The 20,204-nt window shown below is 36.8% G+C and overlaps 2 protein-coding genes across 7 annotated transcripts in view; one reads left to right on the top strand and one right to left on the bottom strand.

Annotated features, from left to right (window-relative positions):
• Positions 1-20,204, top strand: part of LOC131191795 (heterogeneous nuclear ribonucleoprotein A/B-like) — a 33,506-nt gene that overhangs the window by 10,943 nt on the left and 2,359 nt on the right. Inside the window, exon 8 of one of the 3 annotated variants that reach the window (XR_009153576.1) lies at positions 8,407-10,646. The exons of 1 other annotated variant lie outside the window; for it this stretch is intronic. The gene's annotated coding sequence lies outside the window, so the exon portion shown is untranslated. Of the gene's footprint in view, positions 1-5,943; positions 7,669-8,406; positions 10,647-20,204 lie in introns of those variants that run through there. One more of the 3 variants, XM_058170276.1, reaches the window with a different exon arrangement.
• Positions 261-19,640, bottom strand: LOC131191794 (5-phosphohydroxy-L-lysine phospho-lyase-like). 4 transcript variants are annotated; one of them, XM_058170268.1, is made up of 13 exons: positions 11,572-19,640; positions 10,553-10,617; positions 8,629-8,747; positions 7,954-8,113; positions 7,396-7,470; positions 6,423-6,510; positions 6,212-6,328; positions 5,627-5,709; positions 5,066-5,291; positions 4,708-4,862; positions 4,474-4,563; positions 1,341-1,471; positions 261-327 (listed from the first exon to the last, which is right to left on the bottom strand). In XM_058170268.1, the coding sequence occupies exons 2-13, from the start codon at positions 10,609-10,611 to the stop codon at positions 275-277; spliced, it is 1,356 nt and encodes a 451-aa protein (XP_058026251.1). In that variant the 5' UTR covers positions 10,612-10,617; positions 11,572-19,640; the 3' UTR covers positions 261-274. The 4 variants fall into 4 exon arrangements, with proteins under 4 accessions (XP_058026251.1, XP_058026252.1, XP_058026250.1 ...); XM_058170269.1 differs by having other exon boundaries at positions 10,553-10,613; XM_058170267.1 differs by lacking the exon at positions 11,572-19,640 and adding an exon at positions 520-569 and having other exon boundaries at positions 10,553-10,626.

The following is a 20,204-nucleotide window of genomic DNA, read 5'->3' as shown; positions in this document are numbered from 1 at the left end:
AGGGGTCGTAGCACTATAAAGGTTGAGAATCACTGCTTTAAGACTTGTGGACTTCAACCAAGGTTGGAGTCTCCTGCTCTATAGCACAAGGATGACAAGCTATATTTTCTGGATAAATCATGTTAATTCTTCTCTACTATATTAAGAGTTGCATTAGTAGAGATTAATAGCTATAGAGCTGAAAAATCACAAACTGTATTGCTAAAAATAATGTCAGCAATACAATAAAACTACATAGACTGGATTACAAAAGCTTGAAGAAGGCAGAATTTTATTATTGTAGTTTTAAGTGTAGAAAATGGTAGAATTCTGCACCATGCCTGTATCCTGTAAAAGATGGATGAAAGAATTCAGTATTCACATGAGAAAGCCAGCAAGTTAAATTTTTTGTAATTTATGTTTGACATGATGTTGATTGTATATTGTTGGAATATGATTTGATATTCAGGATAATGAAATTAATGGCTTCTGCATAAAGAACATGCTTTTTGTATATAATAATAGTACATGAATGGTTACCTCTTGTAGCCTTGGAAATCATCATCTTTAGGTTTTTCTTATCTCCAATTCTGCAGAATATTCAATTAGAACATGTTTGTTGTCTGCCTGTTATTCATGGGCCAGTATTACCATATAATCCCCATATAATGGGAATGCAAATCTGTTATTCCTGTGGCACAAAAATATTCCTAGTGGTCTTCTGATTCAGACTGTTATATTCTCCCTCCCCCAAAAACGCGAAAGTGAAAAATAAGATTTATTCAAGGTAACTATCATAAAGTTAAAAACTTTTTTCCATTTAAACCCAAGCTTGTTTTTTCATTACAATGATATCTATTTTCGGAAAAAAAATTAATTGGTGCATTCTCATAAAGAATTTAGTAGGAAAATCATTCAGTATAGAAGAGCTCCCATATAATTTTGCATATGTATCTTGTGTTTCCCCAAAAATAAGACCCTGTCTTATATTTTTTTGAACCCTGAAATAAGCGCTTGGCCTTATTGCCATGCGCTCAAAAGCCCGATTGGGTTTGTTATCAGGGGATGTCTTATTTTGGGGGAAACAGGGTAAACTGTACACATAGAACAAAACAGATACAGTAATTTTAATCCCCTAACTGCCTCTTTATGGGGAAAAATAGCTGAGAAAGAGGACTGGCAAACTGATTGATGTTCTTAGAACAGGCTTTCAGACTGCAAAATCTTTGAGCATTATTGCTTATATATAAAATGCTTTATTTCTTGAGAAGGCTTAGCTCAATCAATAGCATGTCAAATAGGCAATCTAGCTTCAAATATATATAATATAAACCAATGTTAAAGGTATTCCCTTTACTTACCTGTTAATATCTTATCAAGTTTATCAACAACTAACTCTGCATCCTTTGTATTGAAACACAATGGTGGCTTGAATTTAAGCACATTTCTGCCTGGTCCATCTGTGCTCAGCATAATGAATTCTTCCTTTAATCTAGAAAACCAGAAAAAATGGTTGATTTTTGTAGAAGCATAAGTTATTTACTTGGATTAGTATGATCATAAAATCACTTTTATAATAATATATGAGCTTTATCCATTGTTGGGCACAATGGAGGTTTTGGTTATGATTTCTGGCAGGATTTGACATTTTTCTTAAAAATCTGTAGCTTCAAGACCTGTCTGGAACATGCAATCTTACAGTGGCATTGAGACCCTGCATGACCAAGAAGGTTACATGTTTCTAAATACTTTTAAGCTGGAGATGGAAAAATCATAAGGTCCCCTTTAAATTTGCCTTACTTTATTATGTAAACACAGGTTTCAACATGTTATGGCTTCCATTATTGTAATGACAGAATCAATATGAAAGGATTAATTACTTTTTACATGAAGCTAGGGTCAAGCATTTGCTTTTTTGCCCTTTGGGAGGAAGCCCTCTTTAGCCTTGGCTCTGTCTCTTTGAGACAAGGTGGAGCTTATTCCTTTATCAGCTTTAATCGCTGAGCAAATGACAGGGCAATGATGTGTAGAGATGGAAAGAAAAGTAGGCCAAATTTCTGAAAATGTTCACTCCTCCCAAAAACCTACTAGTAAGTTAGCTGAGAAATAGGGTGCACACTTCAATAGTCTTGGTAGAATGATTATTTTAGCATAATCAGTAAATTCAAGATATCTGAGAGCAGGACCTGGAACTGCAAGATTGGTTCCACAATGTGGTCTGGTGCTAGTTAAAACACAGATGTGGATCACCTGTCCAAGGTCAGGTCACATACAAGCCCTTCCTGAGATGAAGACTGTTCTGTAAGTTGCTTACACAACTGCTAATAAAAAGCAAGTACAAAAATGTAATTGCCCACAGCCCTAAGAAATACCAGATTACAGAGGAAATCCTTATCCAACTGTTAAAGCAAAGATTAAGCAGTACCTTTTCACCCCCTGAAAATAGCTTGTTGGCCCTGCAGCTTACAACCACTATGACACAGCACTCTAAACCCACCAGAGGTGAAAAGCCCAGTGGAAAAGATGCCTCCTAATAAATAGGTTGAAACGCACAGGATTCCATGAAGATCAAGCTGGTGTATGCTGTAGGATTGAAGAGAAAAATTTCTACCATGTCCAGGTATACAAAAGGATGTTCTAAGCCACCAAGAATTAGCAAAAACATCGGAACCATAAAGTACCATCAAAGTAACTTCTGTCAGGATGTTTTTCCCATTTTATTTACGGTTCCCAAAAGGAATTGAAAGAAGGGAATGATGTTGAACCTTAAGGGTCAGAATGAACCTATCAGGTTATGAAGGTTTAAAATGGAAGCAGATTACAGCACGGGATATCCTGGAGTTGATTTGCTTAAGAAAAGCAACAGCAAAGAGGATCAATGCAAATTTCCTGCTTCCAAGACAAAAAACAGAGGCTTTGTAACTTCCAGTCCTACTCTATATGTTCCTACCAACACTGACACACATCAGCAGGGAAGCAACTGATCTGGAAACCCTCTTGACCTGTTGGAACCAAGTGGATGGTCCCAGTAATTGACACTCTCCTTCCCTCAAGATGCCCAATTATTGTCAGAATCTACCAGATGGGCTGGCAAGCCTTCCAGAATGGATGCAAAAAGCACAAAATGTCATCAAGCAGCTCAGAAGGTTTCCTAGGAGGACTGAATAGGGGCTGGCAGAGTCTACTGTTAACAAACACCTTACTTAATCCTAGAGCATGGCTGTCAAACTCTCGATTTAGCAAAGTGGGGGGAAGTCCCAATATGTCATGTGACGCCACTGTGACAATGTGAGTTTGACACTCCTGTCCTATAGAATCTGGAAAACTACCTTATTCTAGCTAGCAGAGAGATGCAGGCCTTTAGGGCAAATGGGAAGCCCTTAAAACATCAGCTGGGTAACACTAACAGTGATGGAATTTTCATTTGGGCAAGCATATTAACATGTTTCATGGTTGATAGCTTGATTGTAATGGTTCAAAACAATTGTTTGAAAAATTGGTCACAAAATATGACATCACTATGATTGAATACAGTTCTTAGATTGGGAAAAGGGGTTCCCTGAAGGATATTGGAGGGCTGTTCTTTATTTTCTTACCTAAAGAGGTGTTAACTCCTTAATTTAAGTTCTATGTTCAAAGACCAAAAGGATACTAAACAATAAACCCATTTTACCCAATAATTCATCTCTCCCATTCCTTTCTTATATACCTCAGATAATTATGTACTCTTTGAGAGTATATTATAGCTATCCTTAACATTTGGAAAACTATCAAAAGAGTTTGTTCTTTCCATAGTAGCAGGATTTAGACATGTAACAATCCTGAGTTAGGATATATAATTAAACTTACTAGCTGTTCTGTTGTTGATAAATTTGGTATACATATTTGAAAATATACCTAGGGGGATGCAAAAATCTGGTTTCCAGGTATAGAACGTTCTAGTGTTACCTAATATACACCAGGCCATCTGTTCCAGAGGTACCTTATAAATTGCTAGAAGCAAATCCAATTCTCTTTAGAGATCAGATCATGTCTTAAAACTAATAACCATTTTCTATTCTTCAAAATTACAAACTACTATTGGTAGTTTGCAATAGTAACTACATTACTAATATACTATATTATATACAGTAAGTAACTACAGTAAGTTACTATGATTCCATAGATTCTGCTTTTCTCTTGGGATGTATCAATCTGGCAGCTACTATTGGAGCTGCCAGATTGATACATCCCAATAGAAAAGCAGAATCTAGGGAATCATAGTAACTTATTGTACATTGCATGTACAATTCTGCATACACAACGGAAAAGAGGTGTGCAAACTGCTAAATTCTTTATCTGTAATTCACTTGTGAAAAGTGGAGATACTGCCCACAGATTATTTCAGGAGATAGAAGTTAAAAAGTAAGTACTAATCTCTCTTCCACTACCAATAAATTAAAGGATAATTAAACTGTCCAAGAAAATAAACAAAATATCTCAGAGTACCTTTACCTTGTTATGATGAATTCTGCTTCTTTGCTAGCAGGTAATCTTTTCTCTTGGTCTTGTACTAAATCTACACCAATAAATAGTCCAACACCCCTGTAAAAACAAGATCAAATATGAAGTTACAGTTAGTTACAATAAACACGTGCAATTTGGGACTGCTAAAAATCATGCTAAGAAACTATGTGGCAAATATATACTGCTTATATTAAATAATTGGTAAATTTTTAAAATTGATACCTGATATCTCCAATTAGAGGATGTTTAGCTTTTTGTTGATTGAGTAGTTCCATAAAGAATTTTCCCACATGAAGGGCATGGGTTTGAAGCTCTTCTTTCTCAATAATATCCAATACTGTAAGGCCTATTGCACAGGACACCGGATTTCCTCCAAACTATGAATGGGAGGAAGAAATAAAACAAAAATAAATTTTCTACACAATATTGTTTGCCAAAAGCAAGTACCATATGCCAGTGAGAATTTTATATAATGTAGTAGCAATCCAGTAAATATCTTATGCATGAAGTATTTGAATACATGTAACACTCAAACTACACTAAGATGCATTTTAGAATGAAAATGTGGGTGACTGCTTACTGTGTTAAAATACTCTACTCCTGTTGCTGAAAAGGCCTCTGCAATTTCCTTTGTTGTTGCTACACAAGCCACAGGATGTCCATTCCCTATTGGCTTTCCCATAGTAACAATATCGGGAATAAAATCCTCTCCTTGAAGTTGAAATGCCCAAAAATGTTTGCCCACTCTGCCAAAGCCAACCTGAATTTCATCAGCAATAAATACACCTCCTGCTTTGTGTATATGCCTATTAAAAGAACAAGAATTATATTTATGCAGAAATGGAACAGATCTTATTAAATCAGTATTTCTGAACAATTTATTTAGGGTTAAAACAAATATCTCCAACAATTCACTTTTTCCAAAATTAAGCAAACAAAATCCCACCAAGGAAAATTAAATATTTGTAAAGTTAAATCATTTCAGTTTTAATTATTGAAATCTTTGGGAATTAAAATTGGATCTTGCGGAAGTTAAACATCTTAAAAGTCCTTAAAATTGGAGAGTTTATGCTAAACAGAAAATATATGAATACTTTTTAGAATAAATAGAAACAGATAGAAGAAAAGTATGAACACTTACTCGGCAACCTTTTGGAAATAACCAGATGGTGGAATGATTTGTCCAGCAACGCTGGGCAATGATTCTACAAAAAGTGCAGCAAACTGAAAGTGTATATAACGTAATTAGTAGACGTATACATAATACCTATGTGCATGTTATCTGCCTTTTTGGTATATTAAAGCTTCTAATTCAGAAATCTTAGGTACCACAGTTGAGTAACAACTACTATAACACGTAAGAAACCTTAAATATCCAAACAACAGTGTACATTTGAACTTTTTTCTTGCCAAGAATTATGAGTTATAGCCAACAATGTGTTTTTTTTCTTCTTGAAGATGATGTTCCGCCACTCAGATTCTTTAGAATGCAAGAACATTACTCAATTTTAAACAGTTGTCTGGAGCAAAATGTAAAAAATTATAATGAATGAAGCTGCAGCTGAATACCACACATTTTTTTCCAAATTTCCTGATTTGTTACATAATTGCTACAAAGAAAACAGAAGAAAAAACTCCACTGTAACAGCCCACTGGATAACTGACTAAATCCATGTTAAAAAGAAATCCAAAATGATAAATATAGAAACTTTAAAGACAATTTTACCTTTCTGTTTTCTTGGTGTGCTTTGCTAATAATTTTTTTCACTTCATCTGCATATGCTGTGGCTGGATCCTTATGATTTTCTCTATATAATCCTCTGTAAGTATCAGGAAGAGGAGCCTATTAAAAAAAAGTTTAAAGCTGATTAGACCTCTTGGTTTTAGGTGAATTGGAAATTAACAAGAAAAGGGTTAATATAGTCTCTTATGCCTACCACATGGACCCATTCCTTTTGGCCATCTAGATTTCTGAATTTGTATGGACTTATGTCAATCAAAGATGTCAGATGTCCATGATAAGCGCTTAAAACAAAACACAATAATCCACAGAAATACGATAAATTCTACCTTGGTTTAATATTAGCACCAGAAAATTTTACACACCCAGACTGCCAAACTGAAGCACCTACTTTCTCATTTGTAATACTTTTACGTATCTCAGCTTATGTCCTAGAAAGCAAACAGTTCTCATAAAGATACATTTTCAAAATTATGTCTGTATTAAATGCAGGTTGTAATTCAAAATATGGACTTTGGGATCATAAAATAATAACAGAGTTGGAAGGGACCTTGGAGGTCTTCTAGTCCAACCCTCTGCCCAGGCAGGAAACTCTACACCATTTCAGACAAATGGCTAGCCAACATTTTCTTAACAATTTCCAGTGTTGGAATCACATACACTTAGCTTTGAAACTAAATGGATGTGCCTAGATTAGGAATTAAGTTTGTTTGATTTTGGTTTTTTGGAAGAATAGGAAGATTCAAGTTTTAAAAAGTGAGTGTTAATAAACTTACAATACTGATAACCTAAATACGTCTTAGTATGAAATATAGGTTAGATTTTAGGTATTTAAAAGTTCACTTGAGAAACACAGAGTTGGTGACTCCAATTACTTTTGAAAGAAAATAAAAATTCTTGAATCAAACTAAACTTCTGATAATTATAACAGCATGTTCTTATAGTTTTCTACAGAACAGTGTGGAAATGATTAATACACCTTTGTCATACTTTTTTAAAGGCTTCCTAATCTAACCTATTTCTCTCATTCCCTGTGGCAGCATTTTCTTGTCCAAGTTCTGGACATGATCCCGTTTAGGTTTTTCCAAGTTCAATTAAGATTGATTAGGTGCTGTTAGCTGAATTGGACATAGTAATTTAATGGTATTTAAAGCATTGTATATACTTACTGGTCAATAACAATAACGTCTTTATGCTTTGTATATTGCCGTGCTAGTCTCAGAGCAAGATCATTAGCTTCTGATCTGTAATGGAAAATTCTGAGGTTTTCTCATTGTTCATATTCAATCATCTATAAACCTGAGTAGTTTCATATGTATCAAATGGGGACATACTGGTATGGAAATATGACCAGTGTTAGATGTATGTAATTTTTAATAAACTTTAGTTGAATGGTTAAAAGAAAAAAATGCGGATACAATAAACATAATTTTAAAAGAGAATTTTACATTTATTTATATGCAGTATTTCATTACTAATTAAATGTTTGATGAAAAGCCTTTTGATTATAAAATATAAGGAAAATATGAATGTCTTTTTTCCTCCAAAAATGGAAAATGCATTTTCATTCATTCTGACTAAAGGAACAAATACTGAAGTAATATAAATACCAAAGAAGCAAAAATGTGATTATCCTGACAAACAGTTCCATGAGGTGATAACAAATTTTAGTTCTCTTGTTCTGCAAAGATGCCTGTATGATCTATTGATTAATAAATAAATCCTACCCTGAATTCAAAAAATAGAAGATACACAACTTCTCCGGCAATTTTTTAGAAAGTCTCTGTGCATAATCCACCAAATTGTCATGCAGATACCGAGAGTTTGTATTTAGCAGTAGATTCTGCTGATGAGCTGCTTTGACCACTTCAGGATGGCAGTGCCCCACTAAAAAATAAGGATAGAAAAATAGCAATTTTAGTGACCATTCATGCAGTTTTTAAGACTATGTATATAATTCCTCACTTATTTTATTTCCAGCCTAATCTTGGGAAATCAAAGGAAGAATTTCATGATGTCACTTTAGTTACTGGATATATTTGCTAGGGGTGTACTTCCATAGAAAAGTAGAATGTCCTTCTATTTTGTCATGGTCACCCAAATTTTTAAATATCAACTATAGCTTTTATTTTTCTAAATAATTCTGAATCATTGTTAGCATATTTATTCTTACTCCGCAGGGTTTGAATTAAGTGAATGAATGGGTGCAGATACTGTCTATGAGAGCAGACACAGGCCACATAAAGCTACCACTGCGGATGGATGATATGGACAAGTTAAGCCATGGAAAAGAAAAGAAACACAAACATTTTGACAGTTTAGAAAGGACTGGAGTTAAATTTACCTGACTACACAGGTCTGACCTAAGAGAGTTACTAAAGAGAACATAATTTCACACTTGCCATGAGCAACATTATTGATACAGTCAAGGTACTGGTTTCCATTTTCATCATACATATATTGGCCCTTTGCCTGGATAACCTTCACTGGATCTTCTGGAAAAAAAAGCTTGCAGGATGACCTTTAATGAAATATTTTTAAAAAAATTAACTTAATTGGAACAAATTAAAATTGTTTACCATCAATATATTGCAGATTTGAGGTAATAAATCAGAAACAAAAAAACCCGGTTTAATTAGCTATGATACAATATTTATGTTTTAATCAAATTCTAAGGAAAATGTTTTTGAACTGAGTTTAGTCATGCCTGGTTGCAAGTAATTTGAGCAAGTAAAAGTCACTTTCTTTAAGAATTTTTAGCATGATTCTATCTCTGAATACAATCCTTTATATAATTGATCTGTGGAAATCTTAAAGAAGCCACAAAGTCAGGAACTTGTTGAGGTGACATTTGTAATGCATATTTGTAGGAGATGTGACAGTGATACAAAATGTTTGGGTTCAATTGTGGTTTTAAGTCGAGGTCTATCTGCACTGAAAATATTAACTTGTTCTAAGAACTTAAGTATAGTTCTGCTGGATCAGGGCAAACCCTTTCTTGAACCATTTTGTTTCTCACAATGACTAACTAAATGCTTCTGGGGTATTCCCAAAGCATTAGAGGCATACCCCTTTCCTGCAGAGTCCCCGAGCAACTGGTATTTGGGGCAAGCCAACACAGAAGTAATATTTGTTTTTAGGACAACTGGCTTTGATGGACTTACCTACTGATGTGGCCTTGGGTATGGAAGTAAGCTGCCTGTTCGAGCCCTCTTAATGAGTGCTTTTAACAGACCTATATATTTCTGAACAGGGCTTGATTAACCTGAGGGGGTGGATAGTTTGCAGGCAGTTACAGTTATATTGGATCCTGAAACAATGTTTCCTTCTCAGGAAATCAAGTGACCAGGCTTGGTGGATGAAATAAGTACAAGACAGGTGGAATTGGAATTTCCTATTGTCTATATAGCCTGGGTATATAAACGTTTTGGCTTGCCTAGGCCACTTTGAGTGAATAGGAATTGTCTTTTGCCGCATATCAGATACCGTATAGAAGATAGTTAATGCATATAAATCATATACATGTGGGGCCCCATGAATAGCTGTCCAGGGCCGCATGCAGCCTGTGGGTCATGTAGTGATTTTCAGTGAGGCCTGATCTGTAGTGATTTTCAAGCTCCTATGACCATGCTTCACTGTGCCACTAGTAATGAAAGGAGGTACGCAAATTTCAAGCCAAGCCAGCACTGCAGGTTGGCTTTTAGTGTGCATGCTAATACAAACATTCCGATTGCAGTCATTATGCCTTAACAATACTTGTTGGTGTCTCTAAGAGCAACATGATTTACAAGAGATGTACCTTGAACTGTCCTTGTACATAGAAGGACAAAACGCCTGTAGTTATGAAGTTTACTTGTGTTATCCCACAGATATATAAACAAACCAACCACTAGCTTTTCAAATTATAGATACACACTCAATTACACAATTATAATTATTACAAACTGAAGAAATCATCTGCTCGAAGAATCACGCCGCCTAGATGCTAGATCATTTTGTATCGCCGACTCGAGGACTAGAGAAAATCCTCGAGCCGGAGATAGAAATAAATCTGGGTAGCGCGGGGCGATCGGGTTGATATCACGGGTGAACCAATAGCGAATCTACGCAGGTGCCGCCTTTAGAGCTGCCCTGCTGGACGAGCCGAAAGCAGCAAGACGCCCCCGGAGGCGTCGCGCCAACCGCCAGCAGCGGAAGTGTAGCGCGCGTGTATTGCAGCGGCTCCCCCTTTCCTGTGGAATGAGTGGGTGGGCGTCTGGCACTTTACGACACAGGATGGTCTTTTGAGGGCCAGGCAGACTTTTCATCCGCCGCCGAAGCACCTACCCGATGAACTGCTTCCGTAAAGCCAGAGTCTGCTGGCGGTTGCGAGGCTCGGAGCTCATGGCTGTCTGGGAGAGGAACCGTAGAGATAGAAAAGGTTAGCATAGGGGGAATCCACGGGCAAAACCGCGCTCTCGTGCCTTTTGCCGCTCTATAGGTAATCGCTTTAAGCGACGCCAAAGCCCCGGGTTCTCTCCGCCGGTCAGCGCTCGGAGCGCCGGCTGCTGAGGGCGCCGCGGAGGACTCCAGTTGCGTGTTTTAACGAGCTGCCTAGGCTGAGTTTGGAAATCGAGTTAAATTTTGTCAAAGCTGGAGCCAAACTGAATCTGCTGAAAGTTGTTCCGACTTCCTCCAAAGAGAGCGCGCGTCTCTCTACTACTAAATTTTGGTAGGATTTGAGGTCGAAGCTCACTGCCTTGAAAAGCCTGTTTTTATCTTTTTAAAAAGAGGCACTTACTCTACATTTATGCGGCCGGACGCGGCGCGAGGGGGAAGGCGATTTAAACTATTGCCAACTCTTGTGGATAGAGGTTTCAAGGCCCTTTAGCTGAAAAACAGTCAAGCGGGCGAGTTTTCCTTTGTTAAAATTGCTGTTGAAGGGCTGCATTAAAGGCGCCGCATCTTTGCAAGAGGCAGCAAAGTAACCTTTCCCAGAGTTGTGCATCTTCTCACCAGTAAAGCGGAAAATGAAGGGAAAAGACGCTTGCCCAGCACTGGCAAATGTCTGACGTGATTATCTCGTAATCTTTTGCAGCCGCCCTGTATGGTTGCAAGGATTTCCTTCTCTAACCGACAACTTGGAGCGCAGACCCCATGACCAATAGGCATTTTACATAAATTGTAAGGCTGCTGTAAGAGAAATCCAGTAATTTTTTTTTTTAATACTGCAGGTACTAGAACTAAGCAATCTGCGATTTGGCAGGCGTTTTGTGAACAGATAATATTGTTCTTTTTCATTAACTCAAACTGCAATTTTCTGTGTGTTTACCAGGAAAGAAATCTTACAGAACGAGGCGACTTACCGTACTTTTGAGTAGATCTGTACAGACAGAGTTGCACTGCCTGTTTCTTTGCTGGGCTGACTGTGCAAAATGGCAGTTGCCGAAATGCTCCAGGCTGGCAAAAAGCTGACGAAGATTAAAAAAAAAAAAGTAGGATGGGGTTAAACAGAAAGTACATCTGGAGCTGTCCTCCACAGTAAAACTCTTCCAGCTTTTCTGCAGGAAATATAAGATGCGGGTGTCAGATATACCCAGGATTGATAAAAAAGGCTACTGTAGCTCCTTATAGTTGTATCACTAAGATGATTTTTTTAAAAGTAGGAATTTCTTTCCCATATTTGGTACTCGGAAAGAACCCAGCACTGTGGATGTTGGTGAGAGGCGTCCACAAGACTGCTTGACGGATATACATAAAAACAGTGTATATCTAAAGATAAGCAAATTAATAATGCCTTATTCACAATTCAAAAGACTAATTTGCAGAGAGGAACATTTAATCTTTCTTGCACCACAGCTCAGGGGATTCAGGAAAACGGCAGATTTTTCTATCAAAAATTGATTTCTCAGAATACTGCAGTCTATCCTGATACTCGTGGCCTTACTTTTGCTTGTGTTGATACCATACTTGCTTTGTTTTGGGCAAAGATCAGAAATTCTATTCTATTCTATTCTATTCTATTCTATTCTATTCTATTCTATTCTATTCTATTCTATTCTAAAACCATTTATCTCTTGTTTTATTAGGGTCTTGTTTTATGTACAAATTAAAACAAAATGGAAGACAGCATTTAAAACTGGTCCTATTTGAACTTTAATCCTGTCTCACCACTGGTCCAAAATTGTGGTGCTGAAATTTGTTATCGTGGGATGGTTCTGGAATTTCGGGAGAGGTTTCTGAGCAGGGGTTCGTTCCAAGGGTAGAAATGAGTGTCATTTGCCTAACAAAACTGGTCTGTTCTTGTACTCCCTACATTGCATTTTTGGAAGAATGAAAAGGAAATTTCATGACCCTATATTGGCAATTTTTCTCCAGATTTTGGAAGAAAGAATTTTAGAATACTGTGCCTTGCCCACCTTTGTATAAAACAGTTTAAGGTTTAATATGTTGTAGAAATATACCCAATTGCTCCTGATTCAACATAGGAGAAGCCAGTGTCATATAATAATTGAGGTGCTGTTACAGGACATTAAGGTTGAAGTCCATCCTTAATAAAACCAATAAAAGATTACTAGTGAACTTTGAATCAATCAAAGTCTTTCAGTTTATCTACCTCTCAAGATCATTATGAGTAAAATCAACAGAATAAAATATTACTATGTCCAAGAATTATGCACACTTTAAAACTGTTCAAGTGCTTTTTATCTGGTAAAAACGTAACTCCTCTGAAATTCATTAAAGCACAGATTTTTGTTTGTGCAAGCTTGATAAAAGATGCTTCTACTCTAATGAATCATATCAATATAACACTGTCTTTAAGGCAACTCTTAAACCATCTGCATTTATCTTCCAGAACTCTGCAAAAAACTATTGCTGCTTCATTGAGTAGGAGACATATATGATAGGATTTATATGTGGTCCAGAGCCCTTCTGAATGACTTTTGAAATGCAATTACCTTGAACACCTGGCTAAAATGGTGTAATATACATTTACTCACTAGCAAATAAATCGTTGTTAAGCAAAATGTATTATAGCAGGTTGTGTGAACAGCCCAATTATATATGTGCCCAAGTTACTAGAAGCTACTCTATTTCACCCGTAAACAGCTCTGTGAAAAATAGGAGCAGTGTATTGTGATTTTGGTTTGAATTTGTAGAACAGAAGCAGTTTATACTGTGTAAGAATTTTATTTAAAATCATGAATTCTTTTTGGGTGGGTGGGGATAGAGTGTGGGACAATCCCAGCTCTGTTAATGGTCTCTGTTGTTTTCTGTGAGTAACAGTTTTCTTTTCTTAAATTAGTTTTCCTCCATGATGCTGTTGTTTGTCCCGATTTACCTTTTTTCTTTCTGTGTGTAATCAAATCGGATCAAATCAAATAATCTTTATTATAGTCTTTGACCAGCCTTTACAATAAAATGAGTATAATAAAGGAAAGAAATAGCTTACCACAATAATTGGTTAAAATTGACAGCGTGGCCCTTGTATTTGAAGTGAGTACACCTTAGAGCACCCTATGAGGACATGAGTACAAAAGCAAACTCTCTGCAAATAAAGAGTCCTATGAAATCTTCCTGCCAGTAGAGTTAATGAGAGGGCAACAAAGCGAGATGTGGAAATGGCCCATCCATAATATTTTAGATTGGGTAGTTACCACACTTATGTCTAACATTTGGCGATAGAATTCAGCAGCACTGGTGATGTCATTTTGACAACCAGTGCCCCGATACTCTCTCTTACTATTGATTTGGCCTTCTCCAGCGTTAATTGGCCAAATATTCAGGAGAGAGACCAAAACTGCAAAGTTATGCTATGCACTATGCAGTGCCAATGATAGATTCAGATTATTAAGTCTTGACAGCAACAGAGGCATTAGACCTGAATTTGATCCTGAGTCCTGAGATTAGAATCCTAGTGTAGGATTCTGGCTCACATTGCCAGGAGTTCGATTCCTTTGATCCTGAGAGACTCAAGATTGACTCAGCTTTCCATCCTTCTGAGGTCAGTAAAATGAGGACCCAGTTCGTGGGGGGCAATAGGCCGATTCTGTAAACAGCTTAGAGCTGTGATGGTGAACCTATGGCACACGTGGCAGAGGTGGCATGCACAGCCTCTTTGTGGGCATGTGAGCCATCGCCCTAGCTCAGTTCCGCCACGCATGCGCGTACGCCTCCCACCAGCCAGCTGGTCTTTGGGTCTCTGCTGCGCATGCGTGGGGGCTGGGGTGCATGTGGGGGGGAAGTGCATGTATGCACAGGGCGTGGTGCATGTAGGCAGATGCGCATGGGCGTGGTGCATGCGGAGGGAGTGTGTGCATGCACGGGCGCACATCGGGTAAAATGCTCCTGGTTTGGACCGGATGGCTTGATCCAGTAGCGATGCTGGCGGGTGGTTTGGAGAACCAGTAGCAAAAATCCCTACCCCGTCCCCAATGCCCAGCTGAGCTGCGTGATCATCAGAGGTTGTTTTTTTTACTTTTAAAAGAATTTTTTCTTTGGCTGAAAAAATGCTTTTAGAAGTAAAAAAAAATGATGATCGCACAGCTCAGCTGGGTGCTAGCCAAAAAACGTGTGTGTGTGTGTGTGTGTGTGTGTGTGTGTCCATTTTTCCTCCCAGCAGGCTCTGCTAGGCAGCAAATCAAAAAATGGTGGGGGAGTCCATTTTTCCTCCCAGCAGGCTTCCCTGAAGCTTTCCTGAAGCCTGCTGAGAGGAAAAACGGACTCCTCCACCCGTTTTTTGGTTTGGCTATCAGGGAAGCCAGCTGGGAGGAAAAATGGGTGTGTGTGGGGGGGTTCGTTTTTGAGAGAGAGAGAAAGAAAGGCAGGGAAGGAAGGAAGAGAGGAAGGAAGGAGTACAAACCTGGAACTAGACGCAGCTTCAGAGGATGATCCAGGGCTGGAAGGGACCTGGAGGTCATCTAGTCCAACCCTGCTCCAGCAGGACATTGCTAGTGAGTTTCTGTTTTTTGATCCCCCGGTCACATAGCCACGCCCACCCAGTCACATGACACCCCCCCCCCAAGCCATGTCCACAGAACTAGTAGCAAAAAAAATTAGATTTCACCCTGGCGCACATGCATTGCATTTTGGAGGTTCAGGCATGCACGCATTCGCACACATATGCACACGCTTTGGCCACTCAGTCGGGAAAAGGTTAGCCATCGCTGGCTTACAGAGTGCTGTGAAGCAATATATAAGTCTAAATGCTGTTGCTATCTGTAATCAATGACTGTGCTGTCCCTGCTTTAGGCACCCCCCTCACCCCATCTTTCTTAATTTCCCCTCCCCTCTAACAATCCGTATAGCGTTGGATAATATGTGGCTGAGATTGTGCTGTGCCGTACTAAAGATTTTTTGGGTGAATGCAAACCGCAAAGTTAATCCAAGCCTGCTATCCCTATCATTCTCTTTGGAGAATGGTTGGCGCTGTTTGGCTGAAAAACCTGAATTATTACTATATAAGATTATTATTATCTAATGTTTGTTGTAAATGAAATAATCTTCAAGTAATTATTTCAGAAATATAGGCTGGTTAATATAACACTCTTTTTGGACTGAAAAAAAATAATATAACTCTTATTTTTACTTGAAATGTTTGCTTGAGATATAATCATAGTTACAAATGCTGCAGTATAGAATAATCATAGAAAACAATCGGTACAAGAAACAGTTTATTTTAAAACTGTTCAAGTATCAACTCTTAATACAGATTAAAACACAAAACAATTGATACACTGCCAGATAATGCAGTGATTGTTGTAAAATTTACAAAACAAGCAGTACAATTCTTAATTAATGAGTAATACTGTATTAATGCCTTCATTTAAAAAATAATTGTTCCCCTATATTACAGCTAGATATACCACTTCTTTTGGCATGTACACATTAGAAATTATACAAAGAAATCAGTAACAGTGAGATATGACTGTTGTATAAAATATTACCCTCTTTGTTTTGAAACAAAGCTTTACATTTTATTGAATCGCAGAAGAGGGTTTCCAATATAAACATGAATTACATTCACAGTTATGTTTGCCTTGTATCCGTATCTAATTTATTTAATGTCTTGAGATTATTTGCACGAAAATAAAATATAGATGGTCAGTTTAAAAAAATTAGATACCACATTTATATTATACCTATTCAGATTAAGCTCAAATGAAGGAAGTTTGAATTAATCCATCTTACCCTGATACAATTTGGATATTGTATCCACCTATCATGACTGAATTTATCTTCCTGCAATTCTCAAATCTACTTGAGAGATTTGGGAAGTGGAGGAAAGAGACAGCCCAGGTTATATTTGGAGAATGTGTGGTGGAGAAAGACAAAGTAACTTCCCTTGCATGCATTGCTGGTAATGAGTAGGTATAGCCAGGGTAGCTGCTTAACACATTCTCAAATCTGGACTAGAAGCCAAGTCCTCTGACTTGTACTACCTGAACATCTGGGTCTGCTAGCATAGAGGAATAGACAATGGCATCTGGAAGAGCATGATTCAGTAACGAGTAACTGAGATGCTTATCCAGCTATCCATCCATTCATCCTTATTTTCAAGAGAGTCACCAGATCCTCAGGTGATACAAGTAACTCTTGTTGGATCTGCATGCCAGGACAAGACCTGATTCACCAAATCTGTCTGAATTCCTATCAGCCTTAGCTAGTTATGGATGCTGTAGACGGAAGTTATAGTCCAATACCCTCTGGCTTTAGGCAGTGCATAGTGCTGATGAGTTATTAATAGCAGTAAATTCTCACACCTGCCGGGCTAACCTATTTTATTTTATATTGAGGTTTCCTTAGAAATAAAGGGCAAATAAGTGGGATTTAAATCTAATTTCAGTTGAACTGTAAAATGAAAGGCAGAACAATTATTTTTTGACAAATAATTATTTTTGTAATTGCAACAATGTATGTGTGGAATAAATGCAAAAGGTTTGCAAAACATCATGAATAAATTGATTGTGAGACATTCCCCTCCATTTTAGTCCTATTAATCAGTTTATTAATCAGTAGTTGAAATTTAGATCAAATTTGGAATTGGTTCAAAAGATTTTTAATGCTTCGTTTTGGGTTAAAGCTAATCATGGCTTAACACTGTATTGAGAAAATAGACATGATAGAACCCAAATTAAATGCTATCAAGTCTGTAGATTCTTCAGCATGAGAATCTAAATCATGTATATTATGCTTTACCAATTCTATTTCTTTAATAATACTTTATTGGGGATTAATTTGCGCTAGTTATGAATAAATAATATATACTTAATTCATTCAGAGCTACACTACAGTCAAGCTACTCCTTGACTTAGTAACAGAGCCCACAATTTTGGTCGTAAGTTGTAAGTGTAAGCTGTAAGGGTCATAAAGTAGGTCACCACATGACTTGACCAAATTTTATATAAAAAAATTGTGTCTATATTGTTTACTATAAGGTGTTTTTGTTGGAAATTGGAAATAAATATCAGTTTCTGGCAAAAGCATATTAAATTACAGTCATGTAACCATGGGGTACTGCACATAGCTTTAAATACAAGCTAGTTGCCCAGTGCCCAAAATGTGGTCTTTTGACCATGGGGGAGGGACATTGGAACTTCAAACCTGCGTCCTAAGTCCCATTTTCAGATCCATTGACTGATTGCAAATCAAGAACTTCTATCTGTATATGTTTTACAGCTCACTTGTGTAGTAAAGTAAGATCAAGAGTTATATATGAGTAAGTTTTTATTTATATAACTGCCTACCCCTCCAAATTAATTTAGTGAGTAAATGTCAGTTACTGAGTATGTTCTGTATTACCAGAAGATAATACCGAATAAGTATATAATTATTCTATTACAATATTAATAACTTCACAGGACATTAAAACGGAAGACTTTTTGAATGACTGCCGTGTTCCCCTGAAAATAAGACCCTGTCTTATATTTTTTGAACCCCCAAATAAGCGCTTGGCCTTATTTTCGGGGATGTCTTATTATTTTGGGGCACATGGAGCAAGATAAGGCTCTTCTTGCTATCTTACCTGATTTCCAGCTCTGTTTCCCTAACCCTAACCAGAGGAAACGGCAGGGACCAGCTGTGCATGCATTTAAATATTTTTGGGAAGGGCTTATTATCAGAGGATGTCTTATTTTCGGGGAAACAGTATCAATATCATTTTTTAGATGAGTTATTACACTATACTGTGGATACGATATAAAGGATAGTTGGATTAAGTTGATATGTTCAAAAATTATCCCCAAAAATGAAAACTGTAAAATGGTGCTACAAACAAGATAAATATGTTGTCTAGGTGTTAGTTAATATTTCTCATTCTCCAAGATAATGCCACTTGTTTATCATCTTCAATTCTGCTAATTTCTAGCGGTGATTTGCCAACTTAACTATCCTTACCTAAAATAAATAGGATATTTCTATTCATCTTGTTATTATTTTCAAGACTCATTTCGTTTCCATAATTATCCATACTAAAACATACAGTATTGCTAAATGAGAGTGTACTCAGGAAGGAACTAAAAAATGTCAAGATGATGGCCACAGTGAAGCAATCAAAATCCCTTTTTATACGCCTCTTTTTTGTATATTCATTATTTTAATCGTTTTGATCCCCCAAACCAGACACTTATCCTGATAAATATTTTTAAAAGAATATCCAAAGAATCATTTTTCCATAACATTTTGCTTGTGCTTTATTGGTAGTTTACTTTGTTTTTTGTATTTTTATTCTGATGCAATTTCCTTAAAAAATTGCTAAAAGCTGAACCAAAAATTAATCTCATTAACTGAAAGGAGAGTATTCTAGGAGAAAAATGCCTGCTAACATTCAACATTTTATTATTTTCGGCACTTTAGAATAGTTTCCCCACAATTAACCAAAACCAGGGGTCTCCAACCTTGGTCCCAGAGCTTTGCTGGCTGAGGGACTCTGGGAGTTGAAGTCCACAAGTCTTAAAGGAACCAAATTTGGAGACCCCTGATCCATACCACAAAATGTGACACTGATAAATATTTTGAAAGGAATATGCAAAGAATCTCATTAGCTACAATGAAATTAAACTAATTTCAGAGTTATCCGGCAGAAAAACAACTGCATATTTTCTTTCATAAACCTTTTGCTTAGGATGAAATTTAAAACTCATACTGTGATACATATTAATTGTTAAATTATTAATATATTGCTACAATTTCTATGTAATAGGTGTAAGATATGAATCTGTGAGAAAATATTCTGGAAGTTATAGGACACTATGGACTTTCACACCATAAATGTTGAGGGAGGGCCATCTGGCAGAGTTTTTTTCTACCAGAACTTTCTAATAACAATAAGTAGGAAGCATAGTCCAAGGACACGTGAGAGGTGGCTAAGCGTACTGTGCTTTATTTTCTAACTGTCAAATTAGTTTACAACTGCCAGTTTCTTCCCCCTCATCCTAGTTGGAGTTCTTAGCTAGAATAAGCCTCAGGGCTTCTCAACCAATGCTAACGAAAATTATTTAAAATAAATGCATTTTTGCCAAATCCTTAAAGCGGTGTAGAAAGGGACGATTTCTTTTAACGGGAAATATCAAAGAGGCATTGAGTTTTTAACCAGATATTTTTAGAGTTCTCATAAAAGTTATAATTATAAACGATATCCCCATCTTGAGAATTTCCTGGTTCTGTGCTGAAAACATGGGCCTGAAGTTAATTCCCTCATACCTTCTGTGCTCTATTTTTGTTAAGAAAAGTAGTAGATATACAGTATTAAAATAAGAATGAATGAAATATCTTTTCACATGGTAAGAGTGGAAGAGAAAGACTAGGAAGTCATAATATTTAACTTCTCTTTCTTAATTCAGTTATATCTTCATTTAACTAAAGTGATGTTTAATGCTATACAAAACTAAATGTCATACAGGCCTCAAAAAAACCATAAACTAACTTCAACAACCAAATGAATTAACACAGTGAAGCAATGTTAACTTTATAATCCCAAATTTTAAGAAATTTGTGCATC

Source organism: Ahaetulla prasina, chromosome 2 (assembly GCF_028640845.1).
Source record: "Ahaetulla prasina isolate Xishuangbanna chromosome 2, ASM2864084v1, whole genome shotgun sequence".
NCBI classification, from domain to species: Eukaryota; Metazoa; Chordata; class Lepidosauria; order Squamata; family Colubridae; genus Ahaetulla; species Ahaetulla prasina.
Note: the sequence above shows the minus strand (reverse complement) of the source record. Positions and strands in the feature narration are given on the sequence as shown.

Excerpts from the sequence above, each read along its gene's own strand:
- LOC131191794 (XM_058170268.1), bottom strand. The coding sequence starts at position 10,611 with ATGAGCTCCGAGCCTCGCAACCGCCAGCAGACTCTGGCTTTACGGAAG. Across the intron at positions 5,710-6,211 it reads CACACCAAGAAAACAGAAAG|TTTGCTGCACTTTTTGTAGA; the intron begins GTAAAATTGTCT and ends ATACACTTTCAG. Across the intron at positions 1,472-4,473 it reads GCAGAATTCATCATAACAAG|ATTAAAGGAAGAATTCATTA; the intron begins GTAAAGGTACTC and ends CTGGTTTTCTAG.